At 39.8% G+C, this 23,182-nt stretch overlaps 1 protein-coding gene across 1 annotated transcript in view; it reads left to right on the top strand.

The window, feature by feature from the left end:
- Nucleotides 1-23,182, top strand: part of ADAM12 (ADAM metallopeptidase domain 12) — a 192,371-nt gene that overhangs the window by 93,038 nt on the left and 76,151 nt on the right. The window contains exons 5-6 of the mRNA XM_014945202.1: nucleotides 19,734-19,812; nucleotides 23,020-23,096. Of these exons, the coding sequence (XP_014800688.1) occupies nucleotides 19,734-19,812; nucleotides 23,020-23,096 (156 nt within the window). The remainder of the gene's footprint in view (nucleotides 1-19,733; nucleotides 19,813-23,019; nucleotides 23,097-23,182) is intronic.

The raw sequence follows: 23,182 nt of genomic DNA, 5'->3' as shown, positions 1-23,182 counted from the left end.
GGCTGGAATACAGCTGAGGAGAATAAAATGCTGAAGGTATGAGATGGAGAGTACAATGGGAAGCTGAAGAGGTCTCTTCGCTAAGATGCAGCCAAGACGATAAGATCACAGAGTCTGTAAGTGCGAGAACTGGCAAAGCCACTCTCTGTAGAATCATTGCAAAATTTAGAGCTGGAGGAATAGCCATTAAGCAATGTCAGAACCCAGGTCTGGCTGCTTTGTATTGCCTTTGTATTGCACATGTCTGCACCTTACAAAGCACTTGAAAGCCTTCTCCTCCTAAAGAGCAGGGTATGATTTTAAACAGGTATTAAAAATGTACATTGAAATGCTAAGGTAGGAAAGGTGAGTCATATTTTTAAGGGATTTTAGCTGGTAATGCTGAGTTCCTCTCTAAGTTTCCTTCAACCAACTAACCGATGTTAAAACTAGCATTTTGGGGATGATGGCTTTGAAAAATAACACTTTTTTACACTTGAAATACATGGCAATTGCTATTTACCTGTAGCTCATCACGTGAATCGGAGCTTTGCCTTTTGATTAAATGGACAAGGGTGATGGATGAGAGTGTAAATGTAAGAATAACCTCTTTAGATCAGGGCTTGAAAACTTACTGTGACTGAGAACAAAATCGAGGCCATTTGCTGCCACTTCTTCATCTGTGCTCACACTGTTCCTCATTGTTTCTTACTGGTTAAACAACTTTTTTAAAAGGTAATGAATACTAAGTATTTTAATAGAATATCATGGCTGTTGGAGGTAGTGTAAAACTGCTAAAACCTGAACACCTGACAGCAGAACAACACAGTGTATGTTTTTTGAAGACAGATCTAACAAGGTTACAGAGGAGTTCTATTGGAAAGGTAAAGATAGAAGTATTGATGCAATTCTAAAACAAACTAACAGTAGAAAGATGTGCATGATACCAACACTGATACAGTTTTAGTATTATTTTCATTATTCCTCTCTTGATGTGAAATGTCTGAATTATGCTTTTGTTTTAGTTAGGAATTTTATTTTACTTCACGATCTTGCATAGTCTGATAAAACTAGATATGTGAAACTCTTCGTATTGTGTAGCCCTGGAACTAGATATGTTTTCTAGCAACAGATTCCATAGGGCTATGTGATATAAATGGTGAAAATCGACAGGTACCACTGTCTGGTCTGCAGTACTGGGGCATGAGAGCATAACTGCATTTCACAGATAAGGAAACTATCAAATTGGACAAATGGAGAGAGTTCCTCAAGGTGCTTCAGCAGAGGAGTTAGGGGTAGACTCAAGGGGTTCTTTCTTGTGGCCCATTTTTCTCTTTTTGTCTCCCTCATTACTGATTGCTCTCAAGTATTATTTCAGATGTTTCTCTTTTGGTTAATCTTTAAGTATCAGATGTTCCTTTTTTTTTTCCCTTTCCCTTGTTCTTCATCATATTAAGGAAGCTTGAGTGCATGTTTCAGGGGTGGTGGATAGTTATTTTGTAAGGGAGAGAAGGGTTAAGTCTATCCTAGTGCTTCTCAGTGTAACCAAACCTCAGCAGGGACTGACTGATAGTTATGCCAAAAGACATACTCTTCAATTTCCTTAGCAGTCTTCCCGTAAAACAGCAAAACTCATTCACCTTCACACTGTGAGATACAATCATAGTGCAGTTCCATAAATGAAAGTCTGCCAGTACCTCTTTATACTTTAACCCTTTGACTTATTTCATTTAATAATGATGGATTGATACCTTCACAATAGCCTTTGCATGGCATGAACACCCTCCTCAGTCTGTAGCAGTCAGACTAATGGCCTTTCTTGCCATTGTCATTCCTTTTCTTTCTTTTCTCATGCTTATATTGAAAACCCTGTTGTGTTATCAGTCTGTTTTGAATTCATTTATAGTGACTCAGCATTTTACAAACTTACACAGAAGTCTAACACTGTGTCACAGCCAGAGAAATTAACATTAGTGTGCAAAGTAGTGAGCAATAGTGAACTAGCTGCAGTTGCATGTTTAATAGGTTATAGTTGTTGGCTTGAACTGGTTGTGAACATTTTGGAGGCCGCATGGAAAAGATGCTTTTATTCTGGAAATTGTGTAACCACTGACACCTCAGAGTACCGTTTGGACCACTTGTACAGGATAATGACCCTCCCTTGTGCTATACCTCAATTTCTATCGCTGTTCTGCACTGCTTGGCTTAAGATGCTGGTGAGTCTGAATGTTGTGGAGACCACTGCTACTGCAGGCTGCTGGCTTAGGTAGGATCTGGTGCTGGTCTGGAGAAGACAGGCAAGTGAGGAGCTGTAGAAACAACTGTAAACTGTTTTCTTTCTAAGGCTTCTGCAGTATTCTGATTTTTCATAGCTGTGGTCCTTGTCTCTTCCATTTTCTCTAAATATATTGAAATTTCTCCAGTGATTTTTGTTGGATTTCATTCTGCCTGGAGTACAGAAGCTGCTGATATTGGAACTGTAATTAACGTGGTGGTTTCAAACTCTTTTCAATAGTTATCTGTTCTTTAAATTTAATGAAGATTTTTGAGGTGTTTGCCAAACTTGTATGGGAACTAATCAGATGAGAGGCAGAAACCTTTTGATACTTGTGGATGACCATGAATACCTGGGGGAAGCAGAAGCTTCGTGTGCTGTCCAGATCCTACAGCAGCATGAAGACCACCGAAACCAAACTGCTGGTGGCCCATCAGCCTGGCATTCAGTGGCTCAGGGGCCACCTGGTTTTTGGGAGGCAGGAGCCAAGCAGTCAGAGAACACTGATTTCTGAGCCACTTAGGCTGTATGCCTAAGGATAGCTGTAGAGAGGGAACAAGTGAAGTAGCAAGAATAGAGAAGCCAGATTGTTATTTTCTTTTATGAAAACACTTTTTCTCTCATCTGAACCTGCCAAATGACTTTGTGACTTTGTCCATGTTTCCTTCATGATAGGATGGGGTGGCACTTGCCGTACTCTCTCCTCGTGATGCTTGATTTGCTTTCATGCTCAGGGGAGCCAGCGTTTCCCTGTCTGTTCCTAGATATAAGAGCTGCTGCAGTCTAAATCATGCTCACACGTTTCACAGGTACACTGAGCGCTGGTACTTTGCTGCTCTTTGTGTCTTATAGATGATTTCTTGGTTTGTTAAGTGGGCCACAGTTAAGAGTCATACTTCTGTCTGGATGTTTTCAACAGTTACTGTGCTCAATGGAGATGAAATACAATTCATTTTTTTCTTCCTGGTTGTTGCATGTTGGCGTTCCAGATATAGAAACTTCTTGGCAGAAAGTGCCCTGAACAAACCTAGGCTTATGTGCTGTTCAAGTCCCAGTTAAAACCTGCACACTTGAGTGCTGCTTCTCTTCTGAGGGGCTCCATTGCTTAGCATTTACTTTTATCAAACAGTTGAAAAAAAATATAATCAAACACTTAAAAATCTTCAACCATGTGCTTAAAGACTTCTCTGAAGAGAGCTGGAAATAAGCATGTGTTTTTACTTAAATGGGTGCTGAAATCTCAGCTGGATCCTAGCCATAATTCTGCAGTTTCCTATTTAGTTTTGGTAGGTTTTGCCCATTGGGAAGAGGAGATATTTTTCAAAACAGGAAAATGAAATTGTACCCCTACACACACAATTGGCAGGCGAATAAAGGGAAAAGAGAAAACCTGAAAATACTCTTCACTGCAATTTAAATTGACTAGACTTCATTTTCTTGGCGGCAGTTCACTGTTGGGATACCCGATGCATGTCTACCTCTGTGCAGACACAATTTAGCTCTCCTATGCATTATCTGATAGGTTTCTGGAAGACTTAGATTGAATGCTGTCTGCTGGCTTACTCCTTTCTTCTTCTATCTGCAGATAAACCATATTTGCAGTAATGATTTGAGTGAAATACTGACCCTGATGAAGACAGCTTGGGTTTTGACTCCAGCAGACAGGTTTTTACCTTGTGTGTCAGAAAGTGACTGTATGACCTGTAGCTTCACCTACAACAACCAAGTGTGAAATCAGTTGTGCCGAGCAGCTAGAACGTCATAATGAGGAAATAATTTCTCTGTGGAAATAAAATATTCATGCTACGGCACACCTGCTTTTCTGACATAGAGACATGATGGCAAGAAAGAGGATTTGTCAGCTTTCTTCTTCCTTGCCACCCACAGCTGACACCTTACAATAGATACACAGTAGGTTCAAGGCTCTGCTACAGCAAGAGCTGTGTCTTCATGAAAGAGCAGTGTTCCTAAACACAGGTGTTTGCACAGGGGAAAAAGAGATTTGAACAGTCCACCGAGAGCTGCATCAACGAATGTGGGCTGACCTGTAATGTGTTTGTTACGTGCCAGCTTTTGCTGCATTTGCAGCCCCCAAAATGACAGGCTCCCTTTCTCCCCCATCCCGGATGATTTTTTTGGTAGATGTTTTTAAATCTTTAGTACTGGAGAAATACTGTTTTCTTGCAGATTTCTCTTCAAACTGGTATGTTCTTCACACCTGTGATTTCAGGAGCAGGCAATTATTAGGAAGCAGCCAAGGTTAAAAAGAGCATTACACAGTCTCAATATTGCTGGTGGGCAAAAGCCTGCAGGTGATGGGTCGGGCTGGACCACAGAGCATGTCTTTCTGTTCCCTTGGCACTGATGCTGAAAGCAAAAGGGTTTTCTTCCTTCAGCTGGGAAGTTTTCCATAGCAACTCGGCACGTTAAGTGCTGTGATTTAGCAATTTTACATGAATTTGCCTTTTGGATTAGCCTTTGACATCTTGATTTTGGCACGTTGTGGAAAAGATACGCTGATATAGAGGGAATTAGTCTATTCCAGCACCGGCTGCAGTTGAGAAAAGAGACTCATGCCTTTGAGAGGCCAGAAGAGGAATATTCTGGGAAGTAATTTGAACTGATATTGTTGGGAGGGTAATATTGCTTGACATATCTGTTATGACAGCTGAAGATATGCTGAAGCACGAAATAGAAAAGGAAAAGACAGTTGTTAGGCCAACGACAAGATGAAACTGTACTACTTATGACAGCTGTTGGCAGCATGATATCACTGTCCTCGAGCTTTCTACTGATCTGGAGTATTAGAATCTTCAAGATCATGTTCGTTGTGTGTTTCTAGAGATCTTGTTAGGGGTAACACTCTCTGACAGCAGCCAACTGTAATTGGCAATGGAGGTTCTTCAAATACAAACAAATACACAAAATGTCAACCTTTTCTTGCTGATCCTTTCATAAGGGGATTGGTCATTGCTTTCCTCGTGGAACCGTTTGCATCTCAAAAAGTTGTAAGACTTTCCTGCTTCTAGTCTATCAAAACAAAAAAATATAGGAAGAAATATAAACAAAAATAAGCTTAGTGAGATGCAGGTGGGCATTTTGGAAAGTGGGGGAAGCTTTGCCTTCAGTTTGTCAAGGTGTAGTCACAAGCTGAGCTGATATGTTGCATTATACATCCAGCTTTAGAAAAGCTTTCAAATAAACAGTATTTTTAAAACTCTGTAGATATTAGCAAACTGTCCAGAGATGTTCCTGTGTCCTCCCTCTTCCAGACACATTCCTGGCTATTTTTCTCCCACCTAGACTTTCCAGGTATTTTTGCTGAGGTTCTGCTACCTTTCCAGCTTTTAACCATTAGGAAGCTGAGACAAGCCAAATAGTCTCTGGTCAGGTCTTGTTAAAGTTTAAAATGCCTTTTTGGCAGCACTCTCTGTCTCTTGGCAGATTTGGGTCTCTGTAGCTGCAGTTGCTTTCCTGTTTCAGTGACACTGTACTTTGAGCCTCCCATCCATCAGAAAGGATAAGAAAAATTTCCTCTTAAGAGAGCAGATTTCTGGAATTCCAGTGCTGTGATTTTTTTTTCTTCTTTCATAAACTATAATTACTGTCTTGCATTGAGTTCAAAACTCAGCTTCATTTGCTTGCTGCCTGATTTTAATTGAAGGACCCAGTCTCTTTTGCATTCTATTTTTATTGTCATATCTCTTTCAGGTGATACGAATCACCGTAGCTCAGTAGGAGATAATGAGGTTCTCCTGATTTGCACTAATAATTACAAAACACTGCTTCCCGTAAACGTTCTAGGTGTGTCCAAAGTGTGCTTATGAAACCAAGCATGTACATTCATCAGTTGGTGCAGTCTTTAAGAGTAAAGATATTTATCAGATCATGTTAAAGAAATGAGAACCATCTTCCAAGGAAAAGTTCCTCATACCTCCTGAGGCTGAAAAACCCCAGTGTCTTGGGCTGCAGATCAAAGCTCGTCTCTCTTGGCGGGCCACAGTATGGGGAAACAGCATGTCTCAGAAGGTCATGCGAACTCCAAGCCATTGCACTTTCCAAAGTACAGCTGGAGTCCTCTCCAGAGCATGACAAATTGGAACAGACCAAGGGGAAATCCAGGACCAAGCAGACTGGCCTTGAAGGGCAGAATTAAGTAGAGGTATTTCATTAATGCATCTAACAATGTTAGGGCTATGGTAACAGTGGTTATTGTAAAAGCTTCTATCCTACCTAAAAGCCATGGCAGGGTACGTGTGGTTTATTAGTGAAACGGTGGGCCTGACTCCTATGTGGAAAATTAGGCCAAAATGTGAATGCAATGACAAGTAAATTAAGAAAAAGCAGACACTTCCCATTAAAAATAGTCAGAAAGCGTGGAAGAACAGCACTCAAAGCAGTAGAAGTTTGTCCTAAAGCATTACTGACAACTGGAAAATGCCTACAAATATTAGGGAAAAATTCTACATACTTCTTGGACCATTGTTGCTTTGATTTTCTAGGTGTTTATCTATTTCTGTTTCTCTTTTGTTCTTTTTGTTGCATTAGTTAGCTGTCTGAGGTGCTGGACTAACATCCCTGGGACTGATGAGCTTTGCATGCAGAACAGGGAAGCGGGTTTTGCTACACTCCTCTCTACCCTGCCCACTTCTTCTACCTCGGTCCTGCTCTGCCTCCTCTCTCCTAATAGCAAGAGGATGGTTGGGAATTCAAACAGTGTCTCCCTCCTGCTCAGGCTGATAACAAAAGTGACAGTTGGCAGAATTGAGGGGGGGGGAAAGGGGAAGGTGGCAAGATTAAGTGTATTGTGCTATGATATCACCGTCTAATCTGAGACTGGCTTTTTTTTGCAATCTACACATCAGCCACCAGTTGCTAAAAACCCTTCCATTATTCTGGACAAGGATCTAATTAAAAACAGAAGTCTAGAGGGGAAAGGCTCAGTATCCCATTACACGGTTCCGAAATTGTTGAATTCCCTGCTATTTTGTGAGTAGCTCTGATTGTGTCTTCTCTTCCCTCACCTCACCGAGCTGGAGGAGAGCTTTTTTTTTGTTCAATATCTTCTAGATCTCCCTGACAACCTGGTGACTCTTCTGTAATGTTGTGCTTTCTTTCTAACCTTTGTGGACGATGGTGTTGTCGGCTTGTCCAGCTTTGGGTAGCAGAGATATGTGAGTGGTAGAAGGTCTCCGTGCACTTTCAGGGGGTGCTGCTTTATTTGAGCAGCTGGCATGGTAACGACAAAATTTTATATCCTGCTTTTTGCTCTGGAATTGCTGTAGCTAATTCCTATGGTGCAGAACAAAGGGACATCTCTCATCAAACAAAACAGCCTCGAGATTTCCCTGTCAGTATTGATCTTATGGCAGAGCCCAGCTTGGATTAAAAAAGTCACACTACATTTTAGGTAGGATAATCAACAATAAAATATTATATATATTTTGGGGGGACATAAATACATTGAGGCTTAAAATTCAGCCATGTGCAAGAAAGCAAACTGAAGTTATTGGTGTTTGCAATGCACTGGACAATTATACATTGATTAGATGGAGCTTCTTGTAGCATCTCAACAGTTCTTCTTTGGAGAATTCTTTGGGAGGGGCTTACTCTAGCAGTTTTGTCATTTTATCTCTGTCATTAAAAGCAATCCCTTGGCCTTTTCCAATACTATTCAACACTGAAATATGGAGGAATATGTCCCAGTTTGAGTGTAACTCAAATAAAATAAAGACAATTCTCAGTGGTTTGGAAATAACCAGGAGATAAAGCAAAGAAGAAAAAAAATCTTTTCCTTTCATGTAATGAATTAACCTTTGTTTTGGTATTGCAGAAGTGAAGGTTGCAAAATTTTCCTTTGGGCTATTGACTGACATTAATGTGTGTCTCCGTGTTCTCTGGGTTGAGGTTTCTCCAGTTCGTAATGTGCTTTTCTGGGCAGATTTTGTCCAAATGGCTCAGCCCTGTCCAAGGCACCGCCTTCTCCTCTTGTTGTCAGGAGGAGACAAATGTAAGGGGTAGAATAATATAGTCTCATCTGTTCCATGTCACAGTCTATTCTTAAGCCTGTTGGCAAAACTTTTACCCTTACGAATTCCTTGGTGATGAGTGCTGTTTCTCTGACTGATATGCATAGGCAGGGGAGCATTCCTACATCACTGCCCAAACTTTCTAAAACATACTTAAATAATTTACATAAAATCCAAATCTGCATGTGAAATATTCTCATGAGTCAAGGGTTTATTCGCTGTGAATTCATTCTGTGAGTGGCAGGAAACCCAAACTGTCTTGGATAAAATGGTCTTTATAAAATATAGATCTATTTCCCAATATTTATGTCAGATTCTAGTAATTATATTTTTTTCCTCTTTCTTACCTTAGTCTGAAATGACCCCACCAACCCTGTGCTAGCCCTGCTTCACATGGATGCTAATACTAAATCATTAGTGTTTCTTCTGTGTCTGTGTCATTAAATAGTCTCTCTCTGATTTACCAGAATGTGGATTACAATAGGGGCATTAAAAAGGCATGTATCTGTAATTGCTTTTTAATGCCATTGCTATTTATGGGTAATTTTAGTTTCAAAGTACCCTGGAAAGCCATGTAAAAACATAAAGCATTTGATGATAAAGGTGTGCCAAGGAAAATTCATCATACATGATGCTATTTAATTGAAGTATTGCTAAGGATCCTAGAATGAAGCAGGTTTGTAGGTGCAATATATTATTCTTATGCAAGTCAAACACAATGTTGTACTAATTATTACAAATTCATAAAAAGTAAATAAAAATCATATGTAAGTTTTATACTAGAATTATTAACAATTACCATGGTAGTTCCAGGTATGACAGACATGGCCTGATACATAAATAGTAAGAAAAAACTATTTCAATTGATGTTAATTCAGTGTTGTGTGGAAATGCATGCACCACATCTCTACAGCAACCCAGATTTTGTGGGTGAATGACGTAGTTCCCAATGCAGAGGAAGCTGAGTTAGCTCAGAAGTTTCCTAATGGGTTTTACATCGCTAAACAACGTCCAATATATCACTTAAGTCTTAGCTCAGGAAGGATGACTCTCAAGAATCCTGTTAAATAGTTTCTCAAAAGGTTTGTTTCTTCACTCTGGGCATCTTCTAAGTCAGTAACACCTACACAAAGTAAAGTTGCCAAGATTTCTCCACTCATGCCTGCAGCAGTAGCACACATATGTTTTATTTAGATGTAAATAATTCTGTGCTAAGATAGGTAACAGATAAATATAAGCATGACAAATGTTTTCTATTATAATCCAAAGGGATTTTTTGTGTCCAACTTGAGCAAGTGCCTTAGAGAAGAGTGATTTTCAGAGGATGGTTACTCAAGTGCCTGAAGGTGTGTATCTGAAATAACCATTCACTTTTGAGAGTATTTTATGTATGTGCAAATGCATATAGTGCTCCAAAGTTTATGTGTGTTTGTGTGTGTACATATAATTTCTGCATATTTGTCTTTATGTACAAATAGTTTGTATATAATCCTGTGGAACTTTATTTTCTGGTAGATGAATATATGTTAATTCCTAAAACCCTGAGCAACAAACGAATTACTTTGCAGTTTTAGGGGGGAAAATACTACAATAAAAATGAAGCATACTTTTAATTATCTGTAGTCACTCAGATGAAATCTATAATGAGCTTGATAAATGCTGATGCTCTAGGCATCAATTTTTCAAATGACAGTAGAACCAAATATATCTGGAAAGGCATTGTTAGTTTAGACTACACAATATTTTTGAGGTCTTGCTTACTAAGAATAATTAAAATGACTTATGTGAGATAAGTGTCATATCTCTGTCAGCAGCTAAATGTTAAATGTTATTATAAACTAATTACTTCCTTGAATTGAAAAGAAAATTACAATTTTGTGTCTTAAGTGCTAAAAGAAACTGTTTGATCCTTCTCTCACCCACACTCTTTACCAGCGTATCTCCAGTGACTTCAGTGCAATGAGATGCCCACAAAGGGAGTGAGAAGCAAGTTTGGACCCCTGGGCCAGCCAAAAAACGTACTGTAGCAAGAAGTCAGAATGCCTTTCTGACATTAATCACTTCCTAAATAAGTAAAAGCAGAAGCAGCTGATGCTGTGGGGTTTTCTCCTTGTGTTTCTGACTGCAGGCTTGCCCCTGGAGCAGGGAGATGGGATCCTCATGGCCCAGCTCCCCGGTCCTCCTCTTCCTCTCCACGTCTGCCTGACGCAGCTCTGCCACGCTCGTAGTCTGCAGGGAGCCAGCTCACCTCCCTAGAGACACAGGTGGTGATCTGATGTTGTCCTGCAGTCATTTGCTCTTGAATTAATGTGCTTGATTGGCTCATGAAGGGGTCTGACATGTGGCAGAGTCAAGGAATCAGAGTGGAAGAGTGCAGGAGAGGGAGAGGTTTAAAAAAACAAGGAAAAAGGTAAAAAACCTAGTTTACCCTTACCCCAGTGTTCTGATTTCGCTGGCCATTCTTCCTTTCCTGTCTGAAAAACATGAATGTGGAGCCTGCCCTGACTAACAGGGGTGGTGACGTGTGTTATCAACCTTACACACTTGAAAACCAGCTGAACTTTCATAGTCAGCCTCCAAACAAAGATTTACAGGTTACTGAGACAGTGAGTATCTTACTGGCTGTTTTTCTGTCCCAGTAAAATGGTGCTGGGCAACAAAAATCAAAGTGTTATCCATCGACTTCCATGGGAGCAGACTTCAGAGCACACCATGCTGTAATTGCTGCCCAAAATCTGCAGCTGCAGTCTTGTTGTGCTACCAAATTAATTGATCTTCACAGAAGTCACCGCTTTAATTGGAAAGGAAGAGTGTCAGCAGAGAGCAAGAAGACCCTTGTGAGTTCTTGTTCAGTCTCATAGTCTCAGCTCTATATTTGTCCCTGCCTCATTAAGGCTTTGGAGGCAGAAGAGAGCAGTATTTTGGGGAAATGCAGCATGTTTGGTCTCTTCATGAGTTATTTCCCCAGCATTGGCCACTGTTGGAGACAGAATGTAGGTCTAGGTGGACCTTTTGTCCAACAACCTGCAGCCAATCTAATGGCATTTGCACCTACTTAATTTTAAATGAGCGTGCACACCAGATTTGTAGGCTTCAGATCTGAACATAGATTTCACACAAAAAGTTCCTTACACAGCACTGCTCTCTCCATCTAGAATTTTAAAAGGTTAGAGAGAGAGACAGTGAGGCATAGGGCAAAATGAAGGCGTATCTGTAAAAGTCAATGGTGTTCCGCAAGTGAAATATGAGTGCAGCCTGCTTACAGCAAACGGCTCATTCTTGTGGCAAGGAAAAAATTATGAGTTTAGTAAAACAAAAGTACTATTTTGTTTCAACAAACTGGCAGAAATGGCAGGACAACTTCATTTAAATTAAAAATGCAAATGCAAACCTACAGGCAGACACTCAAAAGCAAGAATAGGATATGGAGAGGATGTGATTGTTGGTTAGAGTCTAAGAATAAACCTAGGCTCAGTGACTATACATTAATGTAAGAGTCTGGCTTTCTAAAAGTATTGCAGATGCTTGCATATAACTTTTTGCAATCCCACAGCACTGTTTGCATTTTCTTAGTTATATTTTAATAAGTTCTGATTTTTCATTGGAATTGCTTAAGTTTCTATGTTTATAGATTTTCTGTGTTAAGACTAGTTTTCTTGGATGTTTTAAATAGAATTCTGTACTAGTCTGGAAATGTTCAGATGAAAGTACAGTTAGAAAATTTGCCCAATGACATCTGTTCAGCAGCATAATTTTACTCGGCTACAAATGACATATTTAATTGAATGAAACATTTCAAATAGACTTTGACAGTTTTCCAGCCCAGCATCTCCAAACTTACTATTGAATGAAAATATGCCATCCTAGAAGTGTTACAGGGACTATAAAGAATTTGTTTTATGAAAGGCGGGACTGTGATGTTAGAAAAGAATGCATTAAAATATTATGACTGCCACTTGTGATATATGTAATTCTGAGCTTCTGAAGCATCTCAATGTTTTCTAGTGAACCTTTTGAACCACGATTTTACAGTCCTGTCTGTGTTGCCTACATCTGTAACTCTAATGCTACGTGTAAGATCAGAATGTTAAAAAAAAAGCCCCTAGATTATCTTGTACAAATTTTAGTGGGAGCATAGGAATAGGAAGTATGGGTTTCATAAGAAACCACAGTATTGTCATCTGAGGAACAGATCCATGGAAGGGGAGCCAGAAGTTTCAGAGCCGTGTTAGTCTTTAGTCTCGCCAAAGCCAATTCAGAATATTGAGCTGTGTAAATTTGTCCGGGATCAGCCTGCAGCGTAGCACTGCACATTACTTCTGATCTTTGCCATAGATACTTCAGAGGTGCAGTAGTTCAGTAGTTATTTCTCTAGTTCAGTGGTTATTTCCAGCATAATGCTTTACTTCTGGCACGTTGCTTCAGGCTTTCACAGCCACAATATTTTAAGTTAAAACTACTTAATATAGCTCGCACAGGAAAGTATCTCTGAAGCAGTCAGCCTACGTGGTTTGCCTAAATGTAAAGAATTGTATTTTTCCATCAAAAATCAGTCAGCCAATAAGCGCTGTCACCTCTCCATAGCTGACAACAATTTGTGGCTCATGTTGTTCTGGTGCTTTTATGAAGGTGTTTGCTTTCCATGGCACGCAGCCCAGCGGAACCGATAACATGATTTCTATTATTCCACTACACGGGGAAGCTCGAGGAGGTAATACAAAATATTCCTCACAAGGAGGTCTCCTAGGACAGTTCTGGGAGAAAGATGCTGAAAAATGTCAAATGCTGCTCTGGTTTATATGAGTTGGCTGGTGAAAAACAAAGTCAGAACATCTTTGAGTTTAACATGGGTGGGATGCTGGGAAACCAGTTCTGATTTTGTTTTTTGGTGGGAGGGAGATGAGCAGGTTTAGTCAAAGCTCACCGAAGTGGTGCTGTTCCCTCTTCTGCCAAAAAAATTCTACTATATCTCCAAGCTCTCTTGAGAAGACAGAACAAACCTTGCTGGTATTGCTCTCATTACCCCATGTACCCATGAGGGTCACTTCTTCTCTTAACAACCATCTGAGGTGCAGAGTCCCTAAAGCTATCCCATTAAGACTGCCCTGAGGAGGTTTGACCCAGTTTAAGCCATTTTAAGGAGAGGACCTGTTTTTACCCATCTGCTTGGTTGGAAAACACATTGTTTATCTTCTTCCAAGGGAGAACGGGCTTTCATTGCAACAGCGGTTAGCAGTAGTCTCTTCATTAATGTTTTGGAATTAGAAGGAAAAAATAAACGCCACAGTTCTGGCAAGTAAATATTTGCCATAAACATTACAAATGAGTGATGGAAGCAGCGTGTGCAGCCGAGAGCCTGGAGCAGCACGGGGGGCCACTGACATGCTTAACTTCATGTCAATCTTTTTCTATTGAAGTCTGGGGAGGTGAGGTTTATGTTTTATTTTCCAAGCAGTCAGGAAATAAGAAAGCTCTCCATCATTCAGTGATTGCCAGCCAGGGAGGTGGTTTTCTGTCTTAGTTGTTCAGATTTGTTTGCTTAGACTGTTTTTTGGGTTTCTATATGCTGCAACCTCATGTAGTGACTAGTTGTGAAGACAGGGTGCTTGTAGGCTTTAAGAGCTGTGCTTGATCCTCTTGTCTCCCTGTCCCCAGCACACCAGAGAGCAGCTATCGATGAGAGTTCCCATGTTTCAATGCACTCTCTGGGGACACCTCAGAGCATGGCTCTTGCTTTTGACTTTGTAGCACGTGTTTATGAAAATTTGCTCTCTTTGTGCCAGGTACTGTTCCACTCGTGCAAGGAGATGGGAGTGGGATTTTAGCATGATCTCCAGCTGACTCAGGATTATATGAGTTTCCTCACAAAAGGAACTGGGTAGAAGTATAGAGACATATTTTTCCAATGTAGCGTGTGATCAACTCAAATTGTCTGCCTACAGACCATGTGAAATAGGCCAGAGGCTACTACCATAGAGTTAATATTGAAACTTTGGATGCTTGGTTGATTTCCTAGCTATTATAGTTTTATTTTGCTCCCCTATTTTCCTCAGAATTGTTGTGCTAATTAAGCTCTGCAAATTTCAATCTCTCAGGTTCCTCAATTATGACATTGCAGTCCCTCTATGGCAGCACACTGGAGTGTAGCAGATAGGGTATTATGAAGTGGAGACATTGAATGGGAAAACGTCCAAAAGCATTTCAAATCACTTAAGATAATTAAACAAGGGGAAAGAATGTGGCGTGTTTAAAGAATATGTGGTGGTGTTGCGAATGGGATGATGTTAGGTGCCTGTGCATGGGAAACTCATTACCCATGCTTCACTCATTCGTTATATTGTAATGAGAAAGAAGAATTGAAAAACGCCTCTGTGAATATCACCTTTGTGAATATCAGGAGGTACTTGCACCGAGACAACCACTGCAGAAGCAGTAGGTTTAATAGAGTTGTTTATTCCTATGGATATACCTGTGAAGAAATACAGCAATTGAAGAAATAACAACTAATCCCAGTGTAAAGGTCAAAATGACCTGAATTGAGATGCTTAAGAATTAATGGAGTACGCTGGTGTCAGTAGGCAGAGGTTTAGATGACATTTTTTATAACTGCCTATATGCCATCCTGTGTCATTCTCCTCACCTCCCCTGTTTGTAGGAAAAGTTCAAACTGGGTAGCCAGGAGGCTTTTAATAAGAATTTGTGTAACAGAGTGAGGCAGTAGTTGGATGGGGGAGAAAACAGGCACTTTGTCATTCGGATGGAGGAGAGTAACAAGTATAAGTAAAGGTCAGATGTCTGTCTGAGCTGCAGGCACCATATCAGAGGAGAAGGAAAACCACAGTCAGATTTGAGTCAGCCTTGCACTCCCAGTGGCTTATTATGATCAATTCTCCCATAGAGTAGGCAGAGCAGCTGATTGCCATCATTTAAGAAGTCACAGGAATATTTAATGTTCTTCCTAAAGAACCAGTTCTTAAAGCAGTACAACTATACTGAGATATTAATCAAAACCAAAGGAAGGCAGAAAAGCAAACTTAAGACCATGAAAAGTATATGTTCCTCTTCAAAACTCAATAGGTTGAGGGTAAATTTAGATTGGATATTGGAAAGAAATTCTTTACTCTATGGGTGGTGAGACACTGTCCCAGGTTGCCCAGAGAACATGTGGATGCCCCATCCCTGGAGGTGTTCAAGGCCAGGCTGGATGGGGCTTTGAGCAACTTGGTCTAGTGAAAAGAAAGGTCAAGTTTTATGCTCCATGTCATGCCAGAGCACGACATAGTCCCTCTGAGATGTGTAACAGTGAGCCACACGCCACCCAGGGTGTTGAGGAAATGTGTGCCAGACCATCCAAGACATCATATTGTTTGGTTTAAAAGCAGTGCTGTTGAATCTCGGTTGCTGGGTGTCCCTTCAGTCTCACAGAGCAGTTTGGGGAGACTTGTAGATCCATTTCAAAGGGTAACAATGTTGGTGTCTTCCCCCTTACATCTGAATTGCAGGGGGATGACCTGGAACAGGGAGGGCATCCAAAGAAGTTTCATCCTAAAAGACGGATGGAGAAACAACCCTGTGTGCTGTTAGAAAGAGATTTACTCCTTAGGTTTTTGTCTGCTCGTTTCTCCTGTATCACCAAGGGAAACCTGGTGTCTGCTCCTACTGTGATGATGCTTAGATCTTTCCTGAGTAGCACGAGCACAAGAAGTACACAACTCTTGTTTTTTTTATAGCCTGATATGCTACACTTGGCATATAGATGGTTAAGGGAGAATTTGATAGTAATCAGCATCTATCTGTACCAAGAAGGAAAAGCAATTGTTTCACCTAGTGAAAGAAGTGTAACTGGAAAAAACAAGAAAAGGCTGAATATCAGGAAATGCATGGTGACAGTAACAGCTGTTGGAATGTAAAGCAATCTCCCTTTGAAAGTGAGGGGATCAGCATTGCTTCTGACATTTGAAGCTCGATGAGACGGAACCTAATTTGATCTACAGCGTGCTTGGCTTCCAGGGAAGCCATCTCTATGATCCACTAGATTTTTTTCCATCTCTAACTTCTGTGACTCTATCTTTGTGACTTTCCCTGGGTGATGAAATATCATTATAACCTTTTGAAATAATATATCGGTGCCTGGAGAGCAGAGAATGATTTTCTCATTTGCAAGTGAGAGACAGTGAGTTAAATTACCATTCCTGTCATTAAACGGACTGAGTAAAAAAATTTGATGTGTTTGAAACAGGACCTTTTTTCCCCTCCCCAAACAAACCACCAGGGATTTCACATCGCAGGGGGCCGAGAAGGTAAGGGTTAGAAGTTTGAATAACGTTCCTCATATTCCCTGAGGCTTAGGTTAGTGAAAGCTGCTTGACACCTGAAAATGTTTCAGCAAATCTGACAGGTAAGCTTCCTGCTGATTTACAGAGGATGAGGAAGCCTGTGCTGTGTCTGTCATAAATCAGGAGGGATAAAACTTGTCCTTCTGGGCAATCGAAGCTTCTACGTGATAATTTGGCTCTGGGAAATGTGAAAAAATCCACGGTGCTGACAAACACAGTGACTAAGCATAAGTAATTTAACTCAAGAATTGCACTTTTGCATCTTCAGAGAATAAATGAGAAAGTTGTGGTGTTGCTTGAACTGATGTTTTTCAATCGTATCCAGCAGTTGATGCAGTGCTCTGTAGCCTTTCTTTCTTCATGCAGTGCATAAAAATTGATAATCATCTGGTACCGCCGAGCGTCGTAGCTGACGACATTTGAAACTCCAGACATGGTGATGAATTGCACTATGATATATTAATGTTATTTTGATCCCTGCTCTTTCAGAATTACATTGATCCAATTAGGTTAAGTAGCTTGCCATCCAAATTAATTTACTTTCCTCTATTAATCTCCTTCACTGTGGGTCAAAAACAGAAATGTAAATCAATCTATTACATTGCATATCTTTGGGCAGCAGGGGGGGAGTAATTAAATTACCTGATAGATACATATGTTGAATGCATTGTTTGGTATGTTAAATGTTATTGCCGTAATTGGAAAGTGAAGTGGTGCACACTCAGTTGTGGAATTTGAGTGCTTGTTACACTTAGTTTTCATAACCTTTCAAGAAATGCCTTTACATGACTCGCTGTCCCTGGACACCAATGCTGAGTGCTTATTCGGCTACGCAGCTTTTAAGGTATTAGACATTTTGAAAGTGGGGATAACAGCTTCTTTCTCTGACAGAAATTGTCTGGTGACATGTCTTGTAGAGGTTCCCAGCTTCTACAGTGAGGAGGAAACCTTTCCTCTGGCTTGGTCTCGAGCTAGCATTCACGCCGTACGTGGCAGGAAAACAGATGTCTCAGCAATGATGTCTTAATTAATAAATGGAAGGAGTGTTAACGCAGACTCCTGAAAAACTTTCTCTTCTTCTGAAAAAAAGGTCCTTCAGTGGTACATGAAATTTCCATGATTTGAAATCCTACTTTGGCTTCTACATTGGGGCATACTTTTTATTTTATTGGGTTAGTCCAATAGTGGAACTCCATTGTCTCAGGGCTCTTGCCATTCTTTCACTACTCACACTAGGAATTCTTATGTTCAGCCTGTACTTTCATCAGGGTAGATAGCAAACTTTCATCCTGATGAGACATGCCTGAAGGGGAGATGGATGACAGCTACATGAGGAATGTGTTTACCTGCTAAATTTCTTCACTTTAATAAGTAGAACAGGCCATGAAAGACTCAAACAAAAATGAAGCGTTGGTGTAAAGGAAGGAGATCCGGTGGTTGGAAAGTGAACATTGACAGAGTCAAGCTAGATACAAAGTGCAGTGTTTTCCACTGAGCTTAATTAACTGTTAAAAACTTACCAGACTTGTGATAGCTTCTTCGTATCATGAGAGATCTAGATAAGGGCCCTATAAATGAGAAAACAGATCTGGTTCCATCATGGCCATTGTACCAGAAGATTAATTCAAGTCAAATGACCTATGTAATGTGGCAGGTCAGATTGCTGACCACAGCGCTCCCTTCTGGTATTAAAATCTATGAATCTGTGAAATGTTTTCTAAATCTGTGCCTGAGGGTAGAATGAACAGAAGCAGAAAGGTCACCTTTATCATCACTGCTGTCAAACACTTTGGAAATAGCAGAGCACAAAGCCAATCTATTGCTCAATCACTTTGCCCTTATGCTACATCTGTTACCCTATCAATGCTTGTATTTTGTCCCACTAAATAAAAATTGCTCTGGTATCCTCTATGAAATCCCATTTCCAAAAAGCACACAGCTGTTGGCTTCAACAGCAACAGATCTTACCTTTTGCCTTTACAAAAGTAAAGAATGCCTGATAAGTGCAGAACTTAGCAGTATTGTTATATAAGTAATAATGACAATGATGGTGGCATTTAATCTTTGGTTTCTTCTTTATTGTGCTTTCCCATTTCACTAGAGTGTTTGTGAAAACTCAAGCATGTTTGTGTTGAGGTATGTAGCTTAACCACCTATGTTAGGAGTAAATGTGAATATGTACTCTTCCTTCTGGCCTTGTTAGAAAACCACCTATGTTAGGAGTAAATGTGAATATGGACTCTTCCTTCTGGCCTTGTTCTTGCTTCTTAGATTAGGAGTTGAAAAACAGATCAATAGCAAAACTTTTTTTTTTTTTTTGCTATTTTTTGCTTCTCTGCCTCTTCCATGAGTTTACTACAAAAAGAAAAGTTGTCATAGTTGTCACACGTATGCCCTTCTCTGGAGATTTCTGGAAAATGTTAATTGCAAGTCAAAATTTTTTTATATCACTGCCAAAGGCAGGAGTGGAAGCATGGTGAGAACGAGACCAAAATGTCTCATCACAGACATGGTCTTTCACCATCTCCTGCTACATCATTTCAAGTCATTAGATTTCCATTCATGAATATCATTTCCAGATGATCAGAATAAATCCAGTACTCTCACTTCTGTAATATTCTTTTAGTGTTTTTCCTTGAGTGTCAATGGAAGAAGTTTGTTTCATTTGCAGAGAGCTAAAGTAGTCTTTGGGTGGTCACTTGATGATGAAGACAACACTTCATAGGGTAAAATAAGTAACACAGGGAAAACATTTTCCTTTTCCATGAACCACCATTACTTAACAATACTCCAAATGTCTAGATTTCAGATTTAATATAAAATGTGTTGAAAATTACATGGAAGATTCAGCACAGAGATGTGCTGGCATGCAGTCCTCATTTGGAAGAGAAAACAGTCTGGAAACTTGTAGTCTTTTCACAATTAACAAAGGAAGTGTTCCTGGACTGCGGCTTCAGTATTTGGAGTTCTATTTTTCCTTATTTCGCACACATCCCCGGTAGTCATTGAATCATTAACACTTGCCTTTGATCACTATCTCAAACGGAACCACTAAAGGAAAAAGTTAAGGTGATGTGGCCTTAATATTAAGCGTGCTCTATTTTTTTTTTTCAGGGGGCTGATAGCCAGCAGCTTCACAGAAACACATTATTTGAAAGACGGCACTGATGTGGTTCTCACACGCAATTACACGGTAAGGTTGGTGTTTCGTGGGTAGATGATGCTTCATCGTTAAAACCCAAAGTGCTCTCTGCCAGGATCTGAGCTGTGGGATGAAACAGCTAGATGTGTGATCTTTTTTTATTGTTGCCTTCGGTACCTTTTTGACTGCTGTGATCCTACACTTGAATTTTTAGAGAGAGAGAGAATTTAAAGGCAAGCTGTGGGGTTTTAACCAGGTGACTTTTAAAAAATCTGTAAGATTTATTCAACTTCTTAGAAATACCTCTATTAATATTTTATAATAAATGCAGCCATTGTTAATCAGTTATGGAGGAAAGTCCTGGTTCAGTTAGGAAGAAAGCCAGAAATCAGATATTTCTATAATGTAGGGTCTCACATCACAGGTTTTGGAGGCCTTGGTGTTGTTCTGCATTGGGGCAGTGATGGCTGAGGTTTGAGAGAGAGGGTTGGTAAACCTTCCTTTTACTAAAGGAAGTAAAAGGAAAGAATTGAAGCACACAACTCTTTGACAGTTTAATCTACATTAACACGAGTATGCATACAGCTAATGATAACTAGGCTTTCCCTTACTAAAAAAAAATACATGTTTTCATAATGGCAGTAAGTCTTGATTAATACTGACAGTGCATAATTGCTGCCTAAAATTGTTTTTGAGATCAATAAATTACTCTTTTATTAAGTGCTGCGATATGATTTTAAAAAGACAGGTCTCTGTGATTTTATTTTTATATCTCTTCTTCATTGAGGACATCAATATAGTCTGTAGTTGAAACCAAATCTAATTTCCCATTGGAAAGTTACTTACTCAAATTCTGCTTGGAGGTGAAACCAAGTCAGGCTTGTGGAGCTGCCATGTGGGCAGTTTCTCCAGCACATGAGTCAGTGGCCAGGTTATTTTTCTCGTTTAAAGCAGTTGAAAGATTTGCAGTTTTCAAAAGCTGGTATTTATTAAATGCTCTCAAGTCAGGGTAGAGTACTGTTTTAAGTATGACAAATCAGCCACTGTAATTATTTGTTTTTAGAGGGTCATCCATTTTATATACTAGTTTACAGAAATAAAAAGATTTGAGAGAAGAAAAAAAAAAAAATCCTGCAGTTCAGTGGAGTTACTGAGCTAGAAATCAATTTTCTACCAGTCCAATTGCAGGCCATGGTCTGATAAGTTTACATTTTTGGTATTGAGCTTTGGCATCATATAGCATGTGGATCTCAGAGAAGCGGTGAAATGGGGCACAACAAGGAGCTCAAAGTTAATAAAATGACAAGTTGTGTGTGGAGAGGGAAAGGAATCAGGACCTTTGCCATAATTCACTCTTTGATAAAGACAGCCAGACTGCAGCAGCCTGTGTGGGGCGAGATATCAGCCTGCCCTCCCCGTTTCACTGAGGACTGTGCTTAACAGCCATGATGCTAAACCCCAAAGGCTGCCTTCTTAAGAGCTCTGAACTGCACTTCTGCCTTACACTCGCTTTAAGTAATAAAACTACTACTTTATTTTAGTTTTTAGACTGTTTCAGGGTCACTGCATGAGAGTCAGTGCTAAGGTGGAGGGCATTGTTTTTTCTTTTGCCTTATTGACTGGATGCTGGTAACTGCTAATATTGAAGTGAAATACACACTCACGCTGAAAACTTTGGCGTCCACAGCAATTGTGACTGAAGCAATCAGCCCCAAAAAATTCAGTCTATAGCTTCCTCCCTTTTATTGTGGCTTTATCCTTGCCTAATGTGTTACTGACTCTTTATGAGTACTGATGATAAAAATACCCAGGAGTAAAATACTATTACCCTGGTTTTGTCATTTCTTTCACTGAGAAAAGCTATTGAGGTTTTTATTTAGAAAGTTAGAAGTTGCTGTTCTGTTCAGTTGCTCGTGTTGGAAATATAAATGCTCTAAGAAAATATTTTTCATGGTATAACCTTATTTGCAGAAAAATCATATCTGAATTATTCCATCTTGCCCGGCATTTTTATGGCTATTGCTTTCTTTAACAAAATCAAGGTGGTCTTTAGAAGTCTGCTATGTGAGACTTTGTAAGTGAAAACCATGCCCCAAACCTGAAAAGGTTAATTAATGCAGCTAGATGGATGTGAATGAACCAAGTAATAAAAAGGAACAGTGAGATGACTGTCAGGTTGAAGCATGAGTGATAACTTTCCTTTGCACTAATAAGATAGGAACCTTTTACAACAGTGTTTGCAGTTTCCAGGTGGCATTCAAAGGAGCCATGAGAAAAGAAAGGCTGGACGTGACACAAGCATTACTTTCCAGCCAGTCACATAATTGGGAATGTAATATAACCTTTAGTCAACAATAAAATTAACCTTGATTCCAGACAGATATGTGTATGTGCTGAGAAAGTATCTCTGTTGTGGGTGCCTTTTGCAAGCAGTGGATTATTAAGGAAATACAATAACCCAGCCACAAAATGAAATTGGATTGTTGCCTCTCAAAATAGAAGACCCTCTTTTTCTTGGTTGTTCTTAATAACATGCAGCCACTTGGTTGGGTAATTCAATAAAAGGTTTCCTTTCCAACCTGTTTCCCTTCCCCTTCATTTGCTCTGTGATTTTTTTTCCAACTACAGGGTTGGAGTTGGTTTTTCTCATACTTCCCTTTATACATAGCTATCTCCTATAGACGTACATAGATGTACGTGACCTTAAAAAAAAATGTGTCTATAGAAAGTAGTAAAATGTGTCAGCTGGTTTGTTAATCTGATTAATTTTATAAAATATTCCATATTGTAGTTTTAAATAAAATAACAGAGACAAAGGTGGTCAGTCATGCAATTTAAACACCATTAACCCTCTTTAAAAAGTGCAGCACAAAAGAAAACAAGCAAAAAAAACCCACTCCCACGCGTTGGTGCATAAAAAACACCCAAGATTTCCATTTAGGAACCGTTGGGACTGTAAGAGAAAAAGGTGGTCAGTCATGCAATTTAAACACCATTAACCCTCTTAAAAAAGTGCAACACAAAGGAAAACAAACAAAAAAACCCCACTCCCACGCATTGGTGCATAAAAAACACCCAAGATTTTCATTTAGGAACCATTGGGACTGTTAAGTATGGTGAATATTTAGTGGGGCAGGAAAGGTGGTGTAGCCTGAAATTGATAATCGCTTTAAAATAAAGGGGGTGGAAAACCATGAGAAAACTAGAGAGCAGAGAGCGTTTGTAACTATTGAAATGTTTTCTCCTTTTTGCAATCAGGGTCACTGCTATTACCACGGCAATGTACGAGGGTACCCCGACTCCTCAGTCAGTCTCAGTACCTGCTCTGGACTCAGGTGAGCCAAGATTTGAGTAATTCTTGAAGAAACTATGCTACTACCCACTAAGCTTTTAGTTTGCCTTTTGACGTATGTATTGATAT

The sequence above is a fragment of the Calidris pugnax genome, unplaced genomic scaffold, assembly GCF_001431845.1.
Source record: "Calidris pugnax isolate Ruff unplaced genomic scaffold, ASM143184v1 scaffold89, whole genome shotgun sequence".
Taxonomy (NCBI): Eukaryota; Metazoa; Chordata; class Aves; order Charadriiformes; family Scolopacidae; genus Calidris; species Calidris pugnax.
The sequence above is the reverse complement of the archived record's forward strand: the minus strand, read 5'-3'. Positions and strand labels throughout refer to the sequence as shown.